We start from the raw sequence: 27,938 nt of genomic DNA on the forward strand, positions 1-27,938 counted from the left end.
AGAGAAAGGTGAGGAAAGACCTCGAATTCGGACACTACTCTGATAAGGATAACAAAACATCTAAAGTGGAGTATACGATCAACATTTTCGGAGCCGCGAAGGATCTTATCCCTCCTCCAAGCGACGAGGACATAATTGCATCACTCTCGCAACATTATACGGATGAAATCCAAGCAACGATAATTAGTCGAGGATTTAAAACGCTGGAACAATTAATTGAATTCCTGGGAAAGATCGATCGGCATGGACCAATAAACTCGAAGAAAGAAAAAGAAGCTTCTCCAAACCAAAATCAGAACAAAAATGAGCAAAGGCCATTCCGAATGCCTCAAAACAACAATTGGAATAACCAGGGTAGATTCCAAAACAATTTCAATCGGGGAAATCCAAACTGGAACCAAAATAACCGACCCAACGGAGGTTATAATAACAATAACGGCTGGAACAATCAACAAAACCGCAATTACCAGCAAAATTACAATCAAAGGCCCAACAACAATTATCAACAAAATTATAACCAGCGGCCAAACAACGGATACCCTCAACAAAATCGCAACAATGGAAATAATAATCAACAGAACGGATATAATCGACAAAATCAGAATCCGAATTGGAGACCGCAACAAAACAATGGAGGATACCGGCCGCCGAATAATCCGAACGACCATCGTCAAACCAACGAACGACAACGGCAAGAAATTCAAGCGATAGAGGTCCACCAAGAGCCTCAGCCGTCGACATCTCGGGCGGGAAACGAATAAACGTTGTACCCGTGCTTAATAACAATGATCAGAGTGATAATAAAGGAAACCAACGAGGTACAACGGAGAAAAAGAAGAAGATTAAGAAAAAAGGATCTCAGGATGGTTTATCGGAGGACCTCCACAAAATAAGAGATGTAAACAAACCGAAAAACGGAATTCAGGATATAAAGGTGGCAATAAACACGATTTTTACGGATACTAGGGAATTTTTAATGGAAGAGGGAATAAATGAAGAAGCTTTGCCAATTATTGAGTGTCCAGAAATTTATGCTAAAATAGAAGGTATTCAGGTTACAGCGTTAGTAGATTCAGGTTCTAGAGTTACCACGATCTCGGAGGAATTTTATTTGGAGAATAGGGAGATTTTAAAGGATTGTCCACTTTTGCCTGTCACGGGAGTGACGGTGAAAGGAGCGATAAAAGGGAAGTTAACGAAGGTTAGAAATCAAATAATGGCGAAGACTGAAATCGGAAAAATTAAAACCTACGTAAAATTTTTGATAGTGCCCGGCTTGATTAGGGATGTGTTGCTTGGTGTAGATTCTTTGCAACCGCTTAAGAGTTTAATTGACCTGGGAGCAATGTCTCTCCAGGTGAAATATAATGAAATTATTGATGTAGTGCCCACGATTGGGACTACAGAAAAAGAAAATTTTTTACGAGAAATTGTTTTTGAAAAGAAAGTTAAAGAAGTAGAAGAAGCAGAAAAAGAGAATTTTAAGCCGGAGCAAAATTTGAAATTTGAAAAGAGTAACAGTGAGAAAATTTGTGAACCAATCCAAAATTTGATTTTTGATAATAGAAGTGATGAGGAAATAACTCTTGAGGAGATTAATGAGATCGTGGAACAAACTGAGCTCTCATTAGAACAAAAGCAAGTACATAAAGAAGTAATTTGGAATAGAAGGGAAGTCTTTCGTAAAATAACAGGTAGAATTTCAGTTTATGAGCATCGATTAGATATCACAACGGATAAGCCGGTAGTTGCACACACTTACGAGGTTCCTCTAATGCATAGGGAAAAAGTAGATAAAGAAATAGAAAAGTTACTAGATTTTGAAATAATACAGAGATCGAATAGTCCGTGGATTAATCCGATAATCCCGGTAATTAAAAAAGATGGTACAGTTAGACTTTGTTTGGACGCCCGAAAGTTAAATCAGGTTATGGCAAACGACCATGAGTCAGTACCAAATATGGAGGAAATATTCCAAAAATGTCATTCGGCAAAGGTTATGACAACGTTAGATCTAACAAACAGTTTTTGGCAGATCCCTCTTCATCCAGATTCAATGAAGTATACTGCGTTTCGATATAGGGGAAAAGTTTATGAATTCACGGTCACGCCTTTCGGGCTGAAAACAAGTACTGCCGCATTACTGAGAGCATTAGTCATTCTCCATGGTTTGGGAGATCATGTAATTAATTTTGTAGATGATCTATTATGCATTTCTTCTAATTTTGACGAACACATGAGACATTTAGACGAACTACTAGAACGACTGCAACAACACGGAATGACAATTAAATTGAAAAAGGCTAAATTCTTTCGGGAAGAAGTAGAGTTTCTAGGTCACATCTTGACAACTAAGGGTATAAAGCCACAGCCAGAGAAGATTCAAGCAATTCATGATTTCCCTGCACCTAGAAATTTGAAACAGTTGAGAGGGTTTTTGGGATTAATCAATTATTATACTAAATTCACGAAAAAACATGCCGAGGAAACTATTCCACTTTTAAAATTGCTGAAAAAAGAGACAAAATGGCGATGGGGGGAAGAAGAAAAAATCGCTTTTCAAAAAATTAAAGATTTATTTGTTGATAACGTTCTTTTACAACATCCAGACCCAGAAAAGGGATTCATTTTACAGACTGACGCAAGTAGCTATGCTTTGGGGGGCACCCTGGCTCAAAAAGATGAAAATGGCGATTTGGGAGTGATAATGTTTGCCAGTAGAACACTGAAAGGGGCCGAGCTAGCTTATACTACCACCGAAAAAGAATTGTTAGCAATTGTGTGGTCCTTGAAGAAATTTAGAACGTATTTACTTGGGGCAAAAATTGATGTTATTACAGACCATCGAGCCATCACATTTTTGAAAAATTGTCAGTTATTAAACGAGAGACTAACTCGATGGATTTTAGCGATTCAAGACTATGATATCGAATTCGAATTTTGTCCAGGAGAAAGGAACGTAGTGGCCGACGTGTTAAGCAGATTAAATCCACCAGATACTGGGGGGCGAAAGGGCAAGGAAATAGTGATCAGCACAATGTTGGCGATCAAACCATCGAAGGAATTGGAACAAATGATTAAACAAATAGGAGTTTGGCAGGAAAGGGAAGACAGAATTAGGGAAATCAGGGAAGGCGTAGAAAATGAAAACAACAATAAATATCAAATCAAAAATAATATTTTATTAAAAGCAATAAATCCCGAATCCTGGAAAATAGTTCTGCCAAGAGAAATCCTCCATCCTCTGGTATCTGAAACACATCAAATGTATGGTCATGTAGGAGCTAAAAAGATATGGAAAATAATTACAGAAGATTTTACTTACCCGAGACTGTACCACTCTATCAGACAGATTCTTGCTTCTTGCGATTCTTGCCGAAGAAATAAAGTCCCAAACCAGCATTCATATGCGGCACAACAGAATATCGTTCCGGAGGGACCGGGAGATATTGTTTCAATTGATTTTTTTGGTCCTTTACCCGTGACGAAAGGAGGAATGAAACACATCCTCGTCACAATTGATGCTTTTTCCAAATTTGTTGTTTTATATCCCTTAAAAGCGGCAACAGCGCCAGCAACAATTAACAAAATCTTTAACCATTACATTCCCGAGTTCGGTAAACCAAAAAAGCTTCAATTTGACCATGGCACGCAATTTACTTCGCGATTATGGCTAGGGAAATTAGCGAGCGAGGGAATTCAGCCAGTTTTCTCTTCTATTAGACATCCGCAAGGAAATATAGTAGAGATAGTCAATCGAGAGATCGGTAGATTTTTTCGAACATTTCTAACCGATAAACACACCGACTGGCTGAAATGGGTCAAAGTTATCGAGGATTGTATGAATGAAACGCACCACGAAACGACTGAAATGACACCAGTCGAGATACAGAAAAATGTTAAGCCTCAAAGAATCTGGAGCAATTGGATTAAAATAGAGAGAGATGAGGAATTAGATGAGGAAGACGGGATCGAAGCCAAATTAATGCTTGCCAGGAATAGGATAGAGAGAAAAGGAAGAGAAAGGGCAAGAAAATTCGACTCAAAACACAAATTAATTCAATTTAATGTGGGAGATTTGGTTTTGGCCAAAGCGTGCAACGTTAGCGACCCTGTAAATAAAAAAATGGCCAAATTCTTCTCGATTTACGAGGGGCCATATAGAATAAAAAAAACAAAAAGCCACAGCCACGTTTATCCTGGAGAATCCTGAGACTGAGATGGAGAGAGGCATGTACCACGCCGCAAATCTGAAAAAATACAAAAATTGATCAAAAACACGAATTACAAATTAAATTACCAGGATGTATTGTTCTAAGCTATATAACTTACCTTTGTTTATTACTTCCAAACGTATCCGCTGAAAAAAGATTTCAAATTAATAAATAATGAATAATTTCACAGTCAGAGTGACGTAACACTCATACTCACCTGTTGAATCCATAATTCTTCTACGGGACGACCTAAAACACATAAAAACAATAGAAAAACACAAAAAAATAAATAAAATAGAAAAGAAAAGAGAAAATTATATGCTTATTACTATTTTTATAAATAATAACAATTTTATATTCAAAAATTCGATTTCCGATAATAAAAATGTTGATTGTTCAAAAGTTACGAGCAACCACACTGAATTACTAATTTAAATACTCTCAATTTCAAAATAACGTATTTACCCAAGTCAAATTATCGAAAAATTGGAAGCTGTGCACAAAACAAGCAGTGTCATGCTCCATCTCACTCTGCAGATTCCCTAGATCACGAAAAACATGTTTCCCATAGTAAAAATGTTAATATTTTCTAAGATAATCATAAAAGATGGTTAAGTGGGCATCATTATGGCTTAATTAAACGAGTTATGACTCGAAAAACTGTTAAAACAGTCAAAGACGCAATTTTCTGAACTCCGGTAACGACACGCTTCTGTAGCGGCAAACTTCAGACGGTACCTGTAGCTAGGACTCTAAACTTTAGTTCCCGAAGAATTCGTACGCGGCGAGGGGCGCTGAAAGCAGCCGAACTCGCGTTGTAACGGCCGAATTTAAACGAGAACGGTCGCCATGTTCCTGACCTCACTCAACAACAAACTCTCGTTCGAGACGAACAGCTCACGCGCAAAAGAATCGAATAGAGGGTTTTAAAGGAAGTAGCGGTAGTTTAAAAACGAAAAAAAAAAGGAGAAACAGGTAACAATCGATGTTTGGGCATGTGAAGGAAATAGGGTTGCGAGTGAGGCGAGAAAAACCAAAGTTGTAAAATAAAGGTTAAACAATTCTGAAAATTATGAACATACAGGAACCATGAACGTCGGTACACAAACAGAGGGAATGGTCACGAAGTGCTTTTCACAGCAAACGGGAGATGACATAGGAGAATGGGATATAGGAGAGGAACGGACCCTCGTTCAAGAAATAAATGTCTCAGAACTGAAAGCGATGATAACTGGAGACGGGGAAGTAATGAACATATCGGTAAACCAATCGGCTGTGACCAAGAAAAGGACACAGAATGCCAAGTACAAACCAGCAAATGGGGAAAAGACAAGGCGATACAGACGGATTGGGTACTCCGAAAAATTGATATCGAGGATTCCTGGAAATCCTCTCGGACCGTGAGGCTCTTCTCCATTTCCTCGGACGCCACAAATTTTATGCGAGTCTCAAAGAAGAATTCAAGGTACCAGATCTAATTACTCCTATAGAAAATCTCGACCCGGAAGAAATGGCCGAAGAATCAAAGAAATGGAGGGTAGGAGAATTCAAATGGAATTTCGAATGGGGAAACGAAGAACAAAACATGGGGAAAACACAAAATCAAAATAATGATGAGACTAAAGGAAGGAGGGACAAAAAGGAAAAAAAAGATAAATCAGAGAAAACCCTGGAAATAAACTTTGAAAAAAAAAAGAAGCAGAAAAAGGAGGACTCGGAACCAAAGTAAACCTCAATGCACAACGAAAGGAAGGAGAGGATAAGGAAAATACAAAGGATGGAAACAACAACGAAAGCAAAAGAAAAAACGAGGACACACAGAAAACGGAAAAAGCAAGGAAAAGGAGGATAGAGGTTAAACAAACGAATCTCGACACGTTGAAAGGGACGAACTGGCTGGATGATGAAATAGTCAACTCATACTTCGAATTAATTAGCAATGAAGAGTCATATGTTATGAATTCCTTTTTCTTTCCGCGTTTGCACTTGAATGACCATATAGCGGTAAAGAGGTGGACGAAAAAAGTGAATATTTTCGCATATGAGAGAGTGTTGATTCCAGTACACTTGGGAAACCATTGGTGCCTCGCAATTATAAACATAAAATCAAAATCAATAATCTATTATGACAGCTTTAATGGAAGAAATCAAAGGTATCTTGAGACATTACTCGCGTATCTGGACGCCGAAGCAAAGGAAAAAGAGGAAAGCGAATGGATAGTCGCAATGAAGAAGGATATTCCCCGTCAGCAGAATGGGTACGACTGCGGGGTATTTATTTGCCAGTATGCCAAGTACGAGGTCGCGAAAAGAGAAATGAATTTCTCGCAAAAGGATATTCCCCAAATTCGAATAAAAATTATGGAGGAACTTCAACAAGGAACTCTTCAAAACTAAAAATGAACCATTGCCCAATTTTTCCATTGTACATAGATTTATAGGATAATGGGTTCCTAGCTATATCGAATATCTAATATTTCAATTTTCAAACGTATATTTATTCCTATTGTAAAACAAAAGCCCCAAAGAGTCACAACTACATTTACGAACATTTAAAATGTCATAAATCAGTCAAACGCAATAAATAATGTTATTTTACTCAATGGTAGAAATGGTTTCCTGTGTCCGTTATTTCATTTCGTTCTATCTGTGGTTTCTGCATCTGAAAAGGTAAAATAAACTAATAAGAATCGACATGAAAAAATATATACTTACTCTAAAAAATTGATATCCTGGACGATCCTGCGCGCCTAGAAGATTGAAAAAGTGGTGAATAGAATTATAAATTTCACTATAAAGTACGAGAAAAATACTTACCTGATGATCCGATGTCCTGTAATCCGCGAACCTGCAAAAGAAAACAAAAATGATTAGATAATAAGTAAAAATAGCGATAGAGAGAAGAATAAGTACTCACCTGATGAATTACTCCGAAAGCGCTGAAAAACCTAGAAATAAGAAAAAAGAGAGGAGAAAAGGAATAGAGAAAAGGGGGAAAGGAAAATGGGGTAAAAGAGATTAAGGAAAAAGTAAAAGGAGAGAAAAGAGGAGAATGGGGGAGAAATGACAAGAATTTGGGGTAAAATGAATCAATGTAAAACAAAATAAGGGATAAGAAGAATTAAGGGAGTACGAAGAGTATGGAAATGGAGTAAAATAGGGGATAGGAAATTTGAGAGCGGGGTAGAACGAATAAGTAAATTAATGAGAGGGAAAGAACCTGAAAATCAAAGAAAAAGAATTGTAGAATAAAATAACCTGGAAATAACAAAACGTAACCTGTAAATAAGAGAATAAACCTGAAAAACAATAAAAAAAGAAACAATAAATGAATATAGTGGGACTGGAAAAACCTGAAAATAAGAAGAAAAGTGGGGATAAAAACAATAAAGGGAGTAAAATAGACGAATAAAGAGGGAGTGGGAGTAAAAGGAGATAAAACGGACGTATAAAAAGGCTACGAGTGAAAGAGGGGGAAATATGAACTAATGGAAAGACAAAAATAATAAAAGTGGGGTAAAATGGGCGAATGAAGTGCGAGAAGGAACTGAGAAAGGTAAAGTGGGGTAAAATGGACGAATGAGGTGCGAGAAGGGACTGAAAAAGGCAAAGTGGGGTAAAATGGACAGAAATAGAGGAGTGAGGGAAATGAAAGGAGTGGGGATAGAGAATGGGTATAAAGGTCGAAGCAGCAGGCTCCGGAGCGTCATTCGAGCCTCTGTCAAGCTTCAAACAACACCTGGAGCTACCCAAGCGATTGGACGACATCGGGAGCTCTACCTAGTTACTCAAAGCGACTTTGATAATCTAAATCTTTACAACTACCAAGATGCGAATCGACTCAGTGATTCCTGGAGTCCCAACGCCTTCTCCATGGCCAGCGACCTGGGAAGGAAGTTTCGAGATCATCATACTGGAGTTCCTTAACCCAACAAATTTTTCCTATACAATTCTAACAAAATTTGAGGAGTTGTGTGCATTCGAGGAGCAGTTATTCACCGACATCGCAGAAAGAAACCACTATCCAAGGGTTTATGCTTCCATCGACCGAATATACGCGGTCGTCAGTCAAGAAACTGTCTACAGAGGGAAATTGGTCGACGTGGAAGATGGAGAAGCTACCTTACTGCTTATCGATAGAGGGGTTACTCTCATGCATCCGGTTCATGAGCTTCAGAATCTACCTCATCAATATGTCAACGTGCCTTCTTTCTGCACGAAAGCATTCATTTCGGGAATCAGGCCATTTTATGGAAACAGATGGGAGATGACCTGCAGCCTCCATTATCAACGGAAGCTGGTTGATCAAAAAGCTAGAATCACTATCATCGGCGATCATCCTACGAAGAAGGGCCACGAAGTTCACCTTTTCATAACACCTCAACGGGTCAATCTGGGAGAAAGCTTGGTCAGGCACCAATATGCTCTACCTGGCGAATATCGATTCAGCCTTCGGGACGACGTAAAGTGTGCAACGCCTGAAGAAATACAAAGATTGGCGAATGGAGAGCAACTACAGGAGCCTTTCAATCCTATTGCGGCAGAGCTGAGACAACTAGAACATCTGCGACTCCTAGACTTGGAAGAAGAACAAATGAACGAGGTCAATCAACTCCGCTGATGGAAGACAAGCTGAAAAACATCAAGATCATCGAGAAACCGGCAAATCATCATCTTCAAAACATCATCGCCCTGTCCTCCCTTTATCCCCGAGTCAAAATTGCATTTTTAAATTGTCTACGGTCCCAATCCCATCTCCGGTTTTCGAGAATTGGAAATTCTGTATTTTTTTTCTTTTTGTTTTGACTCCTTAAACGAGTTTATGAGAACAAAAAGCATCGTTTCAAAGATCTTTTTGTTCTGGGGGGCATTTGAGACGTAACACTCGCGTAGCGGCCCGAGCCCGCTCGAACTACTAGATACTACGCATGTGAAAAACATCGCGGCGCGATGACGGGCGTGCGACCCGACCGGCGGCCATCTTGGCTACTGGCACAAAGGCCCGAGCGAGCCGGCGGGCAACGCACTGAACGGCGCCACAAGCCCCAAATTCGAACCAAAATTGTATTTTTATTTTCAATTATTCCCAATCCTTTTATTAATTAATATGAACGTAATTAGGGTCAAAATGACGGGAAAAATGGCAGCTATCCGAGGAAAATAATGATAAGACTAAAATTGGTAACAAATTTGTATAGTTTCAAATAAAAAGAAACTCGAGCTCACAGCGCATGCGCAGGCATAAGCGTCGATGGGCTACAGGACCCGAACGTGACTTTTTACGATTTTTCAAATAAAATTAAAGTAAATGATATTAAATAAAACAATGGAGCCAAATCGCTTAAATAATTAAACAATAAGAATTGGCATTGAAATTTCATTATTTTTAAGTCGTGTAGAGCGGAAAATTAATCAAAGCGGAATTCGGCGCATCGGGCAAAATAGCGATCAGCCAATAGCAAGGCGCGAATTAAGGCAGCGAGCCAATAGGGAAGCCCGTTACAAAAGAATGCGCAGAACGCGTCCGAAACTGAGAAATTTGGCGTTTGAGAGAATTTAGAGTGGGGAACGGGGTATAAGAGTCGGTGCACGGCTCATTCGGCAGGCAGTTCACCCTACCTCTAGAACCAACTCGGATCTCCTAGAAGAACTAGCAGACTCAAATAGAAAAATACACTTTATTCTGATAACCTAAAATCCTTTTTCCTATTATTCCTTTGGATGCCTGGGGTATTGGTGAGACTCGGTGACGTATCGATCCCGTAGTCCAGGGTCCATTCCACATAACCTATAATTTCCGAATTTTGCTGCACGGGGCATTGGTGAGACTCGGTGACGTATCGATCCCGTGGTCCGTGGGCAAAATTACCTAACCTAGTGAATGCTCAGGACATTGGCGAGACTCGGCGACGTATCGAGCCCGTGGTCTGGGGTTCACATCCTAACCTGTCTTGTGTTTTTGAGCATTGACGCCATTCGGCGACGTTTGAGGCCCGTGGTCAAGCACAAACTTTCCACCTAGCATTTTTGGGTTTATTGAGAATAGAGGCGATAAATAAATGATTTTATGATTAATTATTATTAAATTCAAAATTGTTTCATAATTTATCCGATTTGGTTGGGTCGAACGAATTAATTAGCATTAGAATTAAATAAATCAATAATCCGCACCCCATTTGAACCATTGTACGACTCCAAAGTCAAGATAAATCATCTAATTATAATCGATTATAACAAATAACAAGCAGATAAAAGCGTTGATTCAAGAGGCAGCGGTAAGACTAGAGTTTGTATAGCATCCAAGCGATCACAAATTGAAAAAAATTGTAAAAACAAAAGCGTACAACACTCTTGAATTGCTAGGAAGCGTAAGAATTCAGGGTCAAGCGGTTAGGATTACAGGACATCGGTTGTCAATTAGTAGTGTTGCGAATTTCATTATTTTTTGTTTGTTTTTTTTGTCTGAAAAATCTCATGCAAGCGGAAAGGAGAGGCAATAGAATAAGCAGGGGCACGATAAACCATAAAGCGTTCTTTATTGTATAAACAAAAACAAAAACAAATTTGAAAATTCAATCGAAATTTCATACAGTAAAACGCTCCGTTTTTCCGGGTCTTTCGAGTCTTCTCTCGCCTGACTTGGTTAAACAACGCGGACAGACAAAGATTAAAATTAAAAACGCGTATCATTTTTGTAAAAACATAATTAAAATTAAAAAACGCGTATCATTTTGTAAAAACATAATAGTATTGTTTAATAAATTCATTTTGTTATCTTATCAACACAATTCTTGTCTCTCGTCTCGTTCATACCTGCTCCTTTTGAAATTAAGGTAGCTCGAACCGACGCGTGGCGGCGTTCAGGCCGGGTCGGCAAGAGCGTTACGTTATAATATATATATATATATATGTATATACGGGCAATGGTTCTTTTGGCGACCTTGTTTTGCTGTTTTTTTTTATCGCGTTTATAGAAGCATAATAACGTTATAAATGAATGTATACTGCCAAATTTGATATAAGACGTCCATTTATCATAGTATATGCTGTTGTGTGTAACTGGGTGGTTTTGAAGGCATTACTTTCTCTTACAGAAAGGAGTTTTCGAGGACCGATTTTCATACCAATAGTATATAATTGACTGCCTGAGCATACAACGTTGGGAATGCACAGGACCTCTAAAACACTCAATTGCAGTCGTTTTTCTTCTATTAGTTGATTTGCAGTAATTAATAGGATTTGAAATGATATTCTTCGTTAACTATTGACTATCAACTGATTGTGCACTCACGTGATTCCCCACAACAAGTCTAAAAAAATTTACACGTATCTGGGAAAATAAAATTAATGAAAAATAGAAAATTCGATCGAAAGAATTTGGGTCTATGCAGCACAGTTTCTGAACACTGAGAGAGTTGGGACTGTAAAAATATTGTCGTAATATCGAAAAACTTTGGTATGATAGGGAGGCTCACATGGGAAAGCCGTAATAGACAACGATGTCCATCGGTTTGTGATGCTGGCTCCACTGATTGCGGATGTGCGAATCATTGTCAAATATATGAGGAAAGAGTAAAAATAAATTCGAGGTTCGATATCCCTCATGTTGGTTGTAAAAACATTTGAGCATTACCAATTTATCGTAATTATTTCTTACAATCTTTCTGGACAAACAAAATTTTTTGCCCACGCATAAGGACATCCATATCTAGTAGATGAGAAGAATTGATAACTTTTTCTTCTACTCGTCACGAATAATGCCCCCGCCGTCAGTAATAACTTTGATAATCTCGATTTTTCCGATGGATGCGAATGTATGGAAGTAATTGAATAATTAAGCGCCGCTCTCTACCGAGATGATTCAGTGATGGACTGACACGGATATCTAGAAGAACTGACGCGTCTTCAAAAATACCAATATATCGTTTGATTTCTTCTGTTGGTTCTTTTGAGGACTTGAAGTTTTCAACAGCAATATGACAAGTGTATTTCAGTGATCACTGCTTTTTTATGTATTCGACATGGACTTTTCTATTCATGGCAAGAAACTACAGAACGAGTCCATTCATAATTAGGAATAATAAGAATTTAGCATTTGCACAATCTCTTTCCATTTTTTGCCTGCGAAGCACATGAACTTGATTCCCAGCATGACGCAGAGTGAATGTCTTACCTTGATCTAGAACCGGAGGAGTTAAAAAATAGACTGAAATCTCTATTGCAGGGTGAACCAATTTCATGTTATCAATCTTATGAAATTCAAGTATCTGAAATGCTGGCATCGCTTCTTGTGAATATGAGAATATTTATTGTCAATCAATTGAACAGAAATTTGAGTTATTTTTTCTATCGGTTATTACAAACAATGAGGAATTGGCAATTCATCCTTATAACATTTCTTCACGCTTTCTGGACAAACTAAATTTTGGACCCACAGATGAGTACATCCATATCTATTCGATGAGAAGGATTGAGGTTTCAGTGATACGTTCGCTGACTTTTTTGGTCCAGAATGATTGAGCATCTGCGAAAACTTATTTTAGGCCTTTTTTGCTGATTTTTTTACTCAAATTATGACAGCGGAGGCACCTCAAAATTGATTACCTGCTCTGAAATGGTCCTGATTGAATTATAAGTGGAAAGCACTATCGCACGATGAACTCATTGTGGGGGAGAGACCTCTTTGGAGCAAACAGATATTGGTGCACATTCCAAGATTCTAGATAGGCGAATATCCATAAAAGACAGAACCCAGTTTTTTCGGAAAACAATTTATTAAAAAATTCATCAGACATTCATGTATATATATCTTAAGGCCTCAAAAAGACCATGTTAGTGTTGTTTTCTTCGTTTAATCGGTTCTTTCGCGGGCCTTTGGTTTTGAAATACGAATTTCGGCTGTAATGAATACTTGCTCATTGAAAATTCATCTGATGATTTCTGAGCAGTCTTTTAAAAAAAATTAAATAAACTGCCTTATATTGGAAGAAAAAGAACTGTTCTTCAATCGATATTTCCATTACATTCGATCACTTTTTGTCATAACCTTTATTTCGTCACTCCAATACTGAACACTGCGAATTCTCAAATATCTGAATAACTCGACGTGATGAATGCACTTCCTTTCTCCGCTATCTTCCTTGGATGCATTCGTCTATGATTTCTGGATGATGTCTCATCAATGGGGAACGGCGTGGATCACAAACACCAGAAGCACAAATCCCACACTCAAGACTGACAGCTAATACGGAATCGTATACTACCGGAAATAACTTTTTCTTCTACTCGTCACGAAAAAAGCCCCCGCCGTCAGTAATAACTTTGATAATCTCGATTTTTCCGATGGATGCGAATGTATTGAAGTAATTGGATAATTAAGCGCCGCTCTCTACCGAGATGATTCAGTGATGGACTGACACGGATATCTAGAAGATCTGACGCGTCTTCAAAAATACCAATATATTGTTTGTTTCCTTCTGTTGGTTCTTTTGAGGACTTGAAGTTTTCAACAGCAATATGAAAAGTGTATTTCAGTGATCACTGCTTTTTTATGTTTTCGACATCGACATTTTTATCATCGAGTTACGTTTAACATCGAGTTACGTTTATTAAGACGAATATAGACTACGTTTAGACGGTGCCATTATTCCAGTTTTTACTACATCAGGTGTTACTTAACCGGCGTAAAACCGATAGTAACACCCGATGTAGTAAAATCCGGATTCAAAGCGGTCGTGTAAACGTAGTTAAAGACTGCATTGTACCTACTAATAATCCGTAAATAATTATATTCTTTATTCGTTTCTCAATTAATCTTCTGATCAAGAACGATTGAATTTAATTTTTTTTTAACCACTAAATAATTCCGCTCTGTTTAAGAACGTTGAAGAGGTATTTCACGTAAAATGGAAATGCTGCAGTGAATTCTCTATAAAGGACTTTTATTATTCCATACAAAGAATTGAATAGTACCAAACGTATTAATCGTTTTACCAATGACTTCCGAACAGTCGTCTTTTGATAACGTGATTCCCGTAATTATAAATGCAAAAAAATATTAGGTGAGCTTTTGTATAATTAAAATTAACTCGTTCTGAGGTGTTGCCAAATCTCTAAAAGTTGGCAACACCTGTGAAATCCGGTCGAGCGTATATTCCGGCGCCGTTTCTGCCCACGATGAGTGTTTGTTCGATGTGCATTCCCCGCTGAAAGTCTTTCGAGTGCTCGGTAACATTTTATTTCGGCCGTTTCGATGGTCAAAAGAAACGACGATGCACATTTTATTGCAACAAAGTGATGATAAAAAGTATGTCGTTCGCAGTCGGAATCGAAAATCGAAGTTGAAATCGGCTCGGGTCGTCGCCCGTTACAGTAAGTTTATTCAACTATCACACAGAATAATGTTACTTACATACCTTCACATGACCCTGATTATTAATGCTAATTTCGTATGATTGCTCATGTTACATTTTACAGATGTTTATTTGTTTCGATTCAGTTTTGATATCAATAAGTCTAGTAGCAGGTTAACTATAGAGATAATTTTAGCGGTTGCTTCGAGGACTTCAGAAAGAGCTCACACATGGAGTGTTAAAAATCTATATATCCTCTTGATTACTTTTTCGCATAGTAATCTTGCGTTAAAGATTTATAAACCCTTCTATAATGTGAAAATTTCAGGGAGCATTTGTTCCTATTTTAATACGACATAATATGACCTGAATCTAATAAATTCATAAGTTTCAACTACACGACTGTTTCGAGGGTTTCTTGGTGTTATCTATTATTTTGTGTTAAAACTTGTACAATATATTATAATTGAAATATTAATATACATAGAATTTTCGTGAAATCTACATTTATAAATGTCTCATTGATTTATTCGTGATGGTTATAAGTAACATCCACCTATGCGATAGACAGGGTAGACAGAATATAAAAATCAACGATTTTTTGGTTGTACATACAAATCGATTTTATACAGAAAATTTGAAAAGAAGTGTACGTATACTCAGCCTATAGATCTCCTTGTCAAATATAAATGAAATTTTGAAATTTGTATTGTAGGTTGACGCAATGCTATTTTTTTTCAGGATAAAACCTTCAATAGTACTTGTAAGAAATATTTTTCATTACTCTCCATATTCCATCTGTTGCAGAAAATGTAGCAATTTTGAGTGAAATCTGCAAAAATTTAAATTATGGTATACCTCAGATAAGCATTCTACCAACAGTCAGAAATACTACATCATCTTCGAGTACTCCTGAAACACTCGATGGATTATCCGAGTCCAATAAACCCGAAGAAATAGCTTCAACTGACAACACAATTTCTGAGAATGTCGTCGAATTCGTTGTTGACGAAAAAAATAATGAACTGAACTCAGCGGCTTATATACAACATCTAAGAGGAGATTCCATTAATACGAGTCAATGTGAAAATATTGGAGCCATGGTAACCTTAATGTCAGAGGATACTACTGAAACAGTGCAAAATGTGTCTACTGTTGAAATACATTCTTCTGACTCGTTGGTTCATAGTCTGCCGAGATCTTCTAAGCCATGTGAACTGGATACACAAAATTTTAATAAACAACGAAATTCAGCAACATTATCTGATTCAGCAGCAACTGTTTACCTCAACACAGAGATAAATAATATGGCTCCCACCATTACACTGCTTGGATATAACTTACAACAAACAGCGGAATGTTCCTCACAATCTCCAAAATCACTTTATAGAGATAATAATGGTAATATTTTGGAATTATCCAGTTTAAGCAAAAGCCATCCACGAAGTATTTTGCAAGATGTTGAAACATGTTCACTCGATACACCTGATATTGATGCACGGCATTCTTTGATAAACATCTCCGATCCTGCAAAGACGGCTGGACTCAACACAGAACCAAATATGGTTCAAACTGACATGGAATCAAAACGTATTTCAAAAGAATTAGTAGAGGATTCCCTTGAACCTATGCACACAGATGATATTGCCCACAACTCGGAATCACCAACGTTAAACGAAAGCTCTTCACAACGTATTTTGCAAGAATTCGATGAATGTTCACTCGATACACCTGCTTTTGATGCACAGCATTCTTTGATAAACGTCTCCGATCCTGCAAAGACGGCTGAACTCAACACAGAACTAAATATGGTTCAAACTAACATGGAATCAAATTGCATGTCAAAAGAACTAGCAGAGGATTCCTCAGAACCTATTCACACAGATGATATTCCCGATAATTCTGAATTATCAACGTTAAACGAAAGTTTTCCACAACGTGTTCTGCGAGAGTCATATATACAATCACTCAACACACTTGATTTTGATGGACAACATGGTTCGATATACTGCTTCGATCCTGCAGAAACAGCCGAATTTAGTACAGAAATCGATACGGCTCAAGTCGGCACACAAAATAAAAATATTTTAGAGCAATCGATGACATATTCTTCACAGTCACTTGACAATGATAATATCGATAATGCTACTTTTTCAAAAGAGCAGACTAACGCCGAAAATGTAATTTCGTCATCGGACGGAAATGATGAGGAATGGTTACCCGCAGAAGTTCAGTACACTGTAAGTGACTATTGTTATACAATTGATAAGAATTAATGACTTTGCTAATATCCATTTTTCTTAATAATATTTCCAGATGAACCCAGTGCTCGATCAGATACTTTTAAACAATGATGACTATTTACAAAGCGAAAAAAATCTCGAAAATGTTGGCGAAGATGAACAGATTATTGAAGAAGAGAGTATTGAGTGTGAAGGAACTATGGTTGATGAAAGATTACGGAGATCGAATCGTCGTCGAAATGTTATTTTATCACCGTTTCCTGAGAGAGGAACAAGTGAAAGTGTTTCGTTGCCTCGACTTTCTCCGACAATGACCAACGATGCCACAGAACAAAGTCACGACGATAGCGTTACCGATGAGGATTACGTTCCGACCGAGGCTTCAAGCTCTTCAGATGAATTTCTAAATGCAACGAATAACAGTAATACTAGCGCTGGACGCGAAAAAAATGTTCCGACAAACAATTGTATTCACTCACGAGAAAAGGATTCCGGAGTGTTAAACATTTCCGGCAGAGCGGCAACAGGATCGGTGGATGACACAAATTTATCCGTGCAAACATCAGCTCAAAAAAAAAGTGAGGAAAAATACTTTTGCATGTATTGCCATAAACTTTATAGCAAACTCCCACGGCATCTTGAGACAGTCCACATCAAAGAGAATGACGTGAAAAAGTTTTCCATGCTAAAGAGAGGTTTGAATTTGTTTTTTATACATAAATGATGTCAATATTTCATAACTATAGATTTTTGCATACAACCCATTCCTTATTCTAGGTTCAAAAGAGCGCAGAGAAGTGATAGATGCGCTGAGAAACAATGGAACTTTTAATTTCAACACTAATCCGAAATTCAATACTGGTGAACTCATGGTTTGTCGCCGACCAAACCCAAAGTACAAAAGGACTGCAAAAGATTACAAAACTTGCGTAAGCTGTTTGAAATCGCACTCAATGCGGAATATTCGACATCATTATGCCAAATGTCGCAAGGATGGCATCAAAAATCAGCGGTCGATTTTAGTCCTTGGCAAGGCCATAGAAGGTCGTCTACATAAAGAAGCAAGTGAAAAATTAAGACTCGAAGTTTTTCCCCCACTTCGAGAAGATGACGTTGTACGTCTCATTAGATACGATCGTCTCCTCATCATTTGGGGAAACAAGTTATGTGCGAAATATACTCCACACTACCAACACGCAATGATTCGCTCCAGATTACGAAGGATGGGTAACCTGGTCCTCACGGCCAAAGTTGTCAATCCAGACATAACGGATTGCGCATCTCTATACGACCCAAAAGTATACGACGATGTGGTAAAGGCTGTTCGAATCGTCGCTCGTTACAACGAATCCGAAGGTGAATTCGGAGCACCGAGTTTGGGGATGAATTTGGGTACATACATAAAACAGATTGGAGCCATCCTAGTCAATGAATACGTAAAATCAGATGAATCCGAGAAAGAACGAAGAGTCGAACAATTTCTAAAAATTTTCAAAGTCGACTTTCACATTGATATAAACAATGTGGCCCTTGAAAACCAAAGAAAAAACCAGCGGCAGCGAAAAATTATACTTCCATCAGAGGGAGATATTCGAACTTTCATGCAATACATTGGCTCGGAAACAAAAATTACGTATGAGAAATTAGAAACAAAATTCTCATATAAAGAATGGTTCAAACTCTGTGAATTGTTAGCGGTTGGAATGGTGGTATTTAGTCGACGACGTACAGGTGAAATAAGCAACATAAGCGTAGATGATTATCGGAATCCTCTAAAACTCGATGATCGAACCGACAAAGAATTGTATCAGAATTTGTCACCGCAAGCCAAAGCTGCCGCTGATCGGTACACGCTTATATCGATTCGCGGTAAAAAAGGACGTCAAGTACGTGTATTATTGTACCCGCAATTGGTGAAAGGCATAGATCTCATATTGAAATATCGTGAAACCGCTGGAGTTCCGAGCAATAATAAATTTTTATTCGGGCTTCGAAGTCGTAATCCGAAAAAAACAATGACTATCGATGCCTGCGATGCCATGCGTAAGCACTCCGGCCGCTGCGGGGCTGCGTTCCCTGATACACTTCGAGGCACGAAACTTCGGAAGAACATTGCGACCAAGTGTCATCGATTGAACCTGAACGATAACGAAATTTCAGATCTGGCAAACTTTATGGGTCATTCAGAAAGAATTCACCGAGACATTTATCGGCAGCCGATCGTGGAACGAGAGATTATAGGAATATCGCGTCTATTAGAAGAAGTTCTCAATGATGAATCTGATGACGAAGATTCTGGCGATGATCAAGCTTTGACCGACAATAATCCGACTCAAAGTCAAGCAGCACACGGTATAGAGCGCAGTACTGACCCCTCTTCATCAAGACACTCATCAATACTAAACGACATCGAATCTCCAGAAATATCGGACACAAATGTAGAGATAAATGAAAATGAGTACATCGAACGAAATAATAAGCCGAAGAATGCTAACCAAAATATTCGTACGTATTACTGATTTTTTCAGTTGAGTGAATAATACGAATGAATGGATAATAATAAGGTTTTATTTATTTTTAGAAAAAGGAACAAAACGTCCTTGGACACAACGAGAAAAATCTATCGTGACCAAAGCTTTTTCAAAATATTTGAAGGAAAAGCGTTTACCCTCATTCACAGAAATAAAAGAATTACAAAAACAATATTCAGATATTCTTGGACATCGAACACCAGCACAAGTGAAAGCATGGGTTAACAATCAGAATAGAGCAACATCAAAACGTTAAAACAATATCGAGATCGAAGAAATAACGTCAGCAGTTGAGTTTCGGTGCTATACTTTCCATTATTTTTATTATTTTATATACATTGCGATTACAAAGATAGGATTCGAGATTTTGAAAACGTGAAATGATATTTCTATTTGATATAGCCCGGGACTGGAAGCATATAAAGTAAAAATCGCAGTCCTTATTTCTGTTTCGAAGAATATATATGGATGAAAGTATTGAAATGATAGTTCAAAAGAAGATAAAGTTATTTCTTACTATTTTGTTTAGAAAAGAATTTTATGAATGATAAGTGAGAACCAAAAAAAAACTTTATGATTTTCATTTGCTGAGTTGATTAAAAATTGACTATGAGCAAAGAATACTCGTGGTAAATAGTGATCTAGACTTACAGAACTGAAGTAGTACATAAATCACAGACAGATTACTGAAGACTGACATTTGTGATACTAGTGAAGTCATAGGATAAGCAAAAATAATTTGTTGTCATAAACTGATAGATCAGAAATAACTATTTTTTTTATAAAATTTCCTTTATTTTTAAGTTACGTATAAACTTCTGTGCCAAGGTAAAAAGTTAGAAGAGATTAGATTAATATAAAATAACTGTTTTTCGTTTATTGTCTGCTGTATAACAGTTGAATTGACAAAAAAGACAAAAAAGCCGACGAGCTGAATGAATTCTAAATGACAGAAAGCACATATTCATTATAACGGGGAAGAATATTGACTCCTGAATAAAACCCTAATGCGGGTAGAAACAACGTTAAAAAAAACTATGAAGCTACTCAAAAAATTACAGAGAATTCATTCCTATATGAGAGTACATACAAAGTACAAAAATGTCAACTAGATAGCAGCTGCGGAGTCATATCAGTATGAAAGATGATAATGAACGTGCCAGCGGTACGGTGTTTTTTTTATGTTTATTTCTATTTTCACTTTTTAACGTTTTTTAGTTTCATTACCGCTGTTGATATAACTATACTTATATCAAAATATATGACTGAGAACTTGGATATAAGAAAAATCCAAACGAAAGATTTTTTTATAAAGATATATTGCAGAACAAAGTGTTTCATTCCTATTTTATAGACTGTACTATCGTTATATCACGGATACAATTCTTAAGTTGCGTATGTACTGGAAAGCGAATAAAAATCTCACAATGTATGACATGGGTTCTTTATCTGCATGTGATTCTAGTAAACATTTTGGAAATTTTATGTATTCTATACTTTACATAATGAGCATAATGGAACTTCTTAATATTCCAAATGATAAATGGACTCGTGTTGCAGTCTTTTGCCATGAATAGAAACGTACATGATGAATACATTGAAAAGCAGTGATCGCTGAAATACACTTGTCATATTGCTGTTCAAAACATAAAGTCCTCAAAAGAACCAAAAGAAAGAAACAAACAATATATTGGTATTTTTGAAGACGCGTCAGTTCTTCTAGATATCCGTGTCAGTGCATCACTGAATCATTTGGGTAGAGAGCGGCGCTTAATTATTCAAGTACTTCTATACAATTGCATGCATCGGAAAAATCGAGATTATTAAAGTTATTACTGACGGCGAGGGTTTTTTTCGTAACCAGTAGAAGAATAAGTTTTTTTCGGTAGTATACGATTCGACTTTCATATTAGCTGTCAGACTTGAGTATGAAATTTGTGCTTCGAGTGTTTGAGATCCACGTCGTTCCCCATTGATGGGACATCATCAAGAAATCATAGACGAGTGCATCAAAGGAAGATAGCGGAGACAGGAAGTGCATTCATCACGTCGGGTTATTCAGATATTTGGGAATTTGCAGTGTTCAGTATTGGAGTGACGAAATAAGGTTATGACAAAAAGTGATCGAATGTGATGGATATATCGATTGAAGGACAGCTCTTTTTCTTCCTATATAAAGCAGTTTATTTCATGTTTTTTCAAAAGATTGCTCAGAAATCATCACATGAGTTTTCAATGAGCAAGTATTCATTACAGCCGAAATTCGTATTTCAAAACCAAAGGTCCGCGAAAGAACCGATTAAACGAAGAAAACAACACTGACATGGTCTTTTTGAGGCCTTAAGATATATATATATGAATGTCTGATGAATTTTTCAATAAACTGTTTTCCGCGAAAACTGCGTTCTGTCTTTTATGCATATTCGCCTATCTAGAATCTTGAAACGTCCACCAATATCTGTTTGCTCCAAAGAGGTCTCTCCCCCACAACGAGTTCATCGTGCGATAGTGCTTTCCACTTATAATTCAATCAGGACCATTTCAGAGCAGGTGATCAATTTTGAGGTGCCTCCGCTGTCATAATATGAGTAAAAAAATCAGCAAAAAAGGCCTTAAATAAGTTGCCTTAGATGCTCAAACATTCTAGATCAAAACAGTCAGCGGAATTATCACTGGGACCTAAATTCTTGTCTTTAACTAGATATGTAAGTCCTCATCGGTGGGTCCAAAATTTAGTTTGTCAAGAAAGTATGAAGAAATGTTATAAGGACGAATTGCCAATTTCTTTTTTGTATGTAATAATCGATAGAAAAAAGATTCCAATTTCTGTTCAATTGATTGACAATATTCTCATATTCACAAGAAGCGATGCCAGCATTTCAGATTCTTGAATTTCATAAGATATTGATAACATGAAATTGGTCCACTCCGCAATAGAGATTTCAGTTTTTTTTTTAACTCCTCCGGTTCTAGATCAAAGTAAGACATTCATTCTGCGTCATGCTGGGATATAAGTTACTGTGCTTCGCAGGCAAAAAATTGAATGTAATTGTGCCAATTCTACATCCTTATTATGCCCAATTATGAATGGACTTGTGCTGTAGTCTCTTGTCATGAATAGAAACATCGATGTTGAATACATTGAAAAGCAGTGATCGCTGAAATACACTTGTCATATTGCTGTTGAAAACTTCAAGTCCTTAAAAGAACCAACAGAAGGAAACAAACAATATATTGGTATTTTTGAAGACGCGTCAGTTCTAGATATCCGTGTCGGTCCATCGCTGAATCATCTCGGTAGAGAGCTGCGCTCAATTATTCAATTACTTCCATACATTCGCATCCATCGGAAAAATCGAGATTATTGATGTTATTACTGACGGCGGGGGTTTTTTTCGTAACGAGTAGAAGAAAAAGTTTTTTTCGGTAGTATACGATTCGACTTTCATATTAGCTGTCAGACTTGAGTGTGGATTTTGTGCTTCGAGTGTTTGAGATCCACGTCGTTCCCCATTGATGGGACATCATCAAGAAATCATAGACGAGTGCATCAAAGGAAGATAGCGGAGACAGGAAGTGCATTCATCACGTCGGGTTATTCAGATATTTGAGAATTTGCAGTGTTCAGTATTGGAGTGACGAAATAAGGTTATGACAAAAAGTGATCGAATGTGATGGATATATCGATTGAAGGACAGCTCTTTTTCTTCCTATATAAAGCAGTTTATTTCATGTTTTTTCAAAAGATTGCTCAGAAATCATCACATGAGTTTTCAATGAGCAAGTATTCATTACAGCCGAAATTCGTATTTCAAAACCAAAGGTCCGCGAAAGAACCGATTAAACGAAGAAAACAACACTGACATGGTCTTTTTGAGGCCTTAAGATATATATATATGAATGTCTGATGAATTTTTCAATAAACTGTTTTCCGCGAAAACTGCGTTCTGTCTTTTATGCATATTCGCCTATCTAGAATCTTGAAACGTCCACCAATATCTGTTTGCTCCAAAGAGGTCTCTCCCCCACAACGAGTTCATCGTGCGATAGTGCTTTCCACTTATAATTCAATCAGGACCATTTCAGAGCAGGTGATCAATTTTGAGGTGCCTCCGCTGTCATAATATGAGTAAAAAAATCAGCAAAAAAGGCCTTAAATAAGTTGCCTTAGATGCTCAAACATTCTAGATCAAAACAGTCAGCGGAATTATCACTGGGACCTAAATTCTTGTCTTTAACTAGATATGTAAGTCCTCATCGGTGGGTCCAAAATTTAGTTTGTCAAGAAAGTATGAAGAAATGTTATAAGGACGAATTGCCAATTTCTTTTTTGTATGTAATAATCGATAGAAAAAAGATTCCAATTTCTGTTCAATTGATTGACAATATTCTCATATTCACAAGAAGCGATGCCAGCATTTCAGATTCTTGAATTTCATAAGATATTGATAACATGAAATTGGTCCACTCCGCAATAGAGATTTCAGTTTTTTTTTTAACTCCTCCGGTTCTAGATCAAAGTAAGACATTCATTCTGCGTCATGCTGGGATATAAGTTACTGTGCTTCGCAGGCAAAAAATTGAATGTAATTGTGCCAATTCTACATCCTTATTATGCCCAATTATGAATGGACTCGTGCTGTAGTCTCTTGTCATGAATAGAAACATCGATGTCGAATACATTAAAAAGCAGTGATCACTGAAATACACTTGTCATATTGCTGTTGAAAACTTCAAGTCCTCAAAAGATCCAACAGAAGGAAACAAACAATATATTGGTATTTTTGAAGACGCGTCAGTTCTAGATATCCGTGTCGGTCCATCGCTGAATCATCTCGGTAGAGAGCTGCGCTCAATTATTCAATTACTTCCATATATTCGCATCCATCGGAAAAATCGAGATTTCCGAATGTGTTACTGGGAGTGGTGGGGGCTTTATTCGTGACGAGTAGAAAAAAAAGTTGTTTCGGCAGTGTACGATTCGACTGTCATTAGCTATCGTTCTTGAGTGTGGATTTTGTTCATAGGGTTTTTGTCAACACAATATGAAAGAATTACAAATTGATTTAGTTTTAATTAGCGGAGTGACGTGGAGCACGAATTCACACATATATTTTCTTATCAGTGCACCGCATTCTTGAATGTCATTTTTTGATTAATCTAAGTGGATCAAGCACCACTTCTGCTTTCCTTCCTGATACATTTTTCGAGACCTAAACATAAATTCAATGTCTACGATTCATTCGGAGAGATGATCCTTTACTGTTTGACACATCTCTGCAGTCGCAGCACTATCTATCAAGAGACTCGGTAGAGTCTCGGGACAAGTACATTGACAGCCCTGTCGTCTGCTGGCCCGAGCTCGCCGAGACTATCTTTTCTCTGAATAAAACGATTCGCGGTGGTGGGGGTAAAATTGGCATGTCATTTTGTTCAATTACGAAACTCCTGAGTCATCTGAGGCTTTGAAAATTGAACTGGAGATTAATTAATAAATTCTCTTTCGATTCCACCCACAATCAGCATGATCGGTGGCGTAATTGCTGAGAAAAAACTTTGCACAGGCTCAAGATTATGCAAAAGTTACCAACACATTCTAGAATTTATGCGTCTATATTTACAACACAATCAAAGGCACTTTGATGCTCTCGAGTTTCTGATTGGTTGGATCTGACGACATCCATTTTTAAACGTTGTCATTGGTTGTTGAAATTAGTTGTTGATGATTGGAAATCTGACGTCAACTTCAGAACGTAGCACACGGCGCAGCACAGCTGGTAACAGCAGTCATAAATTCGATCGATATACATATAATAATGTACAAACCATGTGTCAGTTTTTGATCGTATCAACAAAGTTTCGACATTACGAAGTACGTGCGGGATCAATAAACAAATAATTTTCGTCATCTAAAGAAGTGCATATTACTATTTATTTTGTTATTTGTGATATATTAAACCGGTAACAAAGCGGCCGCGTAAATGTAGTCTGTGATGTGTGTGTGAAAAAGAATATAAAAAATGCGCGATGCATATGTCAACGAAACTTTTCAATATTTCATCATTTCGTTCGATTGGAAATAAGTGTTAACTGAAATAATCCTTCAATTAAACCAGAATACGAGAAATATTGTCCAGTGCGAATATATTGTCAGTGGCGTGATTATATATCATGTGTACATAGGTTATATATACGAATAAATAGAACAAAAATACACGCAACTGTTAGAATGATATTAGAAACTTTAATTGAATAAATGTTTTCTAATTTATTTCTTGTGTCGTCATTATTTTTAAACATCCCCATATTTTGCTTGATATTCAGTTTGGCTCTGCCCTCTCCGATCCTTGTTTCCACCCCATCAGTTTGCAGCGGATCGATTCATATTATTAATTCGTTCCCTAATATGTGTCCTATGATTTTCTACTCCTTCATGATGATTGTGGTAACATGATTCGAGAGGTTTCTAACCATGATCTTGAATTGCACATTTTGTAAATCAGATTTTCAAATAAAAATCTGGTTTTGGTATAGTGTGTAGTTATTCTTTTCCCATTAGGTCTGTCGAGTGATAAATTTGGAAACTTGTTCCAGAAAGCCTTTGGATGCTTTTTTTGCTAATGATATGAAAAGTCGTATCTTAGGAATGCGGTATGCAAACACAAATTTTGATAACAAAACTTATAGAATGACATGTATGTTGAGTATTTCCACTTTGCAAACTACAAATATGGAATTATTATGAAAAAAATTTATTCCGATAAGTCTACTGTTGCTCAGTTTTGGATGCGATCAAATATGATGCCTACCAACATCCCCAGAAACTTACAGAATTGCTGAATGCAATGTGCGCTATGTCATTTTAATGTAACATCATGACTTTTGACAACTTTTCATTAAAATGCTGTAGATTCGGATCATTAAAATACTGCAAAAATCTGCAAACTGGACAATTTAAATACTGTGCCATTCATTTTACATTTTGATCCTAACTGTAACATCTATATGAAGTAAAAAATTGATTATAAAAGTCTTCAGTTGCTCATTTATGGATAGATTTGAAATTGCTGTCTTCGAAGCTCATTGCGCAGATACATTGAACCGCAGCAGATACCTGCGAACTCTGAAATTTCTGTGGATAAATATATATGCGACAGATCACCCCTTATCTTTGACTATGGTAATATGTAATGGAACTTGGTTCGGCAAGTTTTAAAGTGTTCCTTTTCAAATAGTATTGAAGTTTGTATGACTGATATACAGCGAATACTTCCAAACTTTGATATTTCTGTGTTGCAGCGTGTGTGCCAATCATTCAAATCATTTACTCCAACCGTATCATGTAATCTAGAAAATTCATCACAAAAGTCTTCCGCTTTTCGAAATACTTCAATTGTCCTTTTTCTACACCATTGTGAGTTTTCGAATTTCTAAATTCATTTCTGAATTGTCCTGAAATGGTTTTCCTCCAAATCAATGCAGGTACCTTAAACGTCTTTGAATTCTGTTGCTCTGTTGAATTAAGTTCGCTTAGTTTTTTTTGCTGCTTTGAGTTCTGGCATAATAAATGTTAGAAGTTTTCGGGTACTTTTTTTCAGCAACTATCAAATTGTGGATAATTGGACCTCAGCGGCCACTTGCAAACTTTGGAAATATATTTCATTGAAGGCACGTTTTGGATGAAATGAAATCTCTAGATTCAGAATGCAAAAGCGACATTTAAAGTGGGCAAATCTGTTGGATTTTTCGTGTTATGAATTTGATCTATCTTTTATTTGAATTTTAAAGAACAGGGATAAATAAAATCTGTTCTATTAAGGAAATCTTTACATCAGTTCTTTCTTGGTATGAAGACTTGGAAAAAATCGCGAAAGGCCAAGGACAGACAGGAGACGAAATATTTCCAGTACAATTTTGACGAAAAATAGATCTTTTGTCGCGGAAACCAACGTTATAAGCCGAAAATCATATTACAGCCCACGAGACGCATTTCTTCACTCTCTTGGGTTCCTATTATACAAAACATATTAGAAGATAAGGGGGAAAATCACCAACGTGGAAAAACAAACCAGTGCCGAAATATTTCCAGTACAATTTTGACGAAAAATAGGTCCTTTTTCGTGGAAACCAACGTTATAAGCTGAAAATCATATCTCGGCCCCCAACCCGCTTTCTACCATTCTCTTGGGTTCCCAATAAGCATAGCATATTAGAGTAGAAGAAAAAAAAAAGCCAAAGTCCAAAGACAGACCTGTGACGAAATATTTCCAGTACAATTTTGACGAAAAATAGATCTTATTTCGTGGAAACCAACGTTATAAGCCGAAAATCATATTATGGCCCACAACACGTATTTCTTCATGCTCTTGGATTCCCAATAGACAAAACATATTAGAAGACAAGGAGAAAAATCACCAAAGTCCAAGACCAAACCAGTGCCGAAATATTTTCAGTACAATTTTGAAGAAAAATTGGTCTTTTACGTGGAAACCAACATTATAAACCGAAATTCATTTCTCGGGCCTCATCCCGGATTCCTCCATGCTGTTGAGTTCCTAATAGGCATAACATATTAGAGTATGAGGAAAAAAATCGCCA

The 27,938-nt window shown here is 37.1% G+C and overlaps 1 protein-coding gene across 1 annotated transcript; it reads left to right on the forward strand.

Moving 5' to 3' along the window:
• Window positions 1-14,485: 14,485 nt before the first annotated feature.
• LOC122417779 (uncharacterized) lies at window positions 14,486-20,844 on the forward strand. Its single transcript, XM_043431576.1, has 5 exons — window positions 14,486-14,585; window positions 15,374-16,806; window positions 16,883-17,504; window positions 17,587-19,314; window positions 19,391-20,844. Exons 1-5 carry the CDS (start codon window positions 14,486-14,488, stop codon window positions 19,594-19,596), a joined length of 4,089 nt encoding a protein of 1,362 aa, XP_043287511.1. The 3' UTR covers window positions 19,597-20,844.
• The last annotated feature ends 7,094 nt before the right edge of the window (window positions 20,845-27,938 follow it).

Source organism: Venturia canescens, chromosome 11 (assembly GCF_019457755.1).
Source record: "Venturia canescens isolate UGA chromosome 11, ASM1945775v1, whole genome shotgun sequence".
Taxonomy (NCBI): Eukaryota; Metazoa; Arthropoda; class Insecta; order Hymenoptera; family Ichneumonidae; genus Venturia; species Venturia canescens.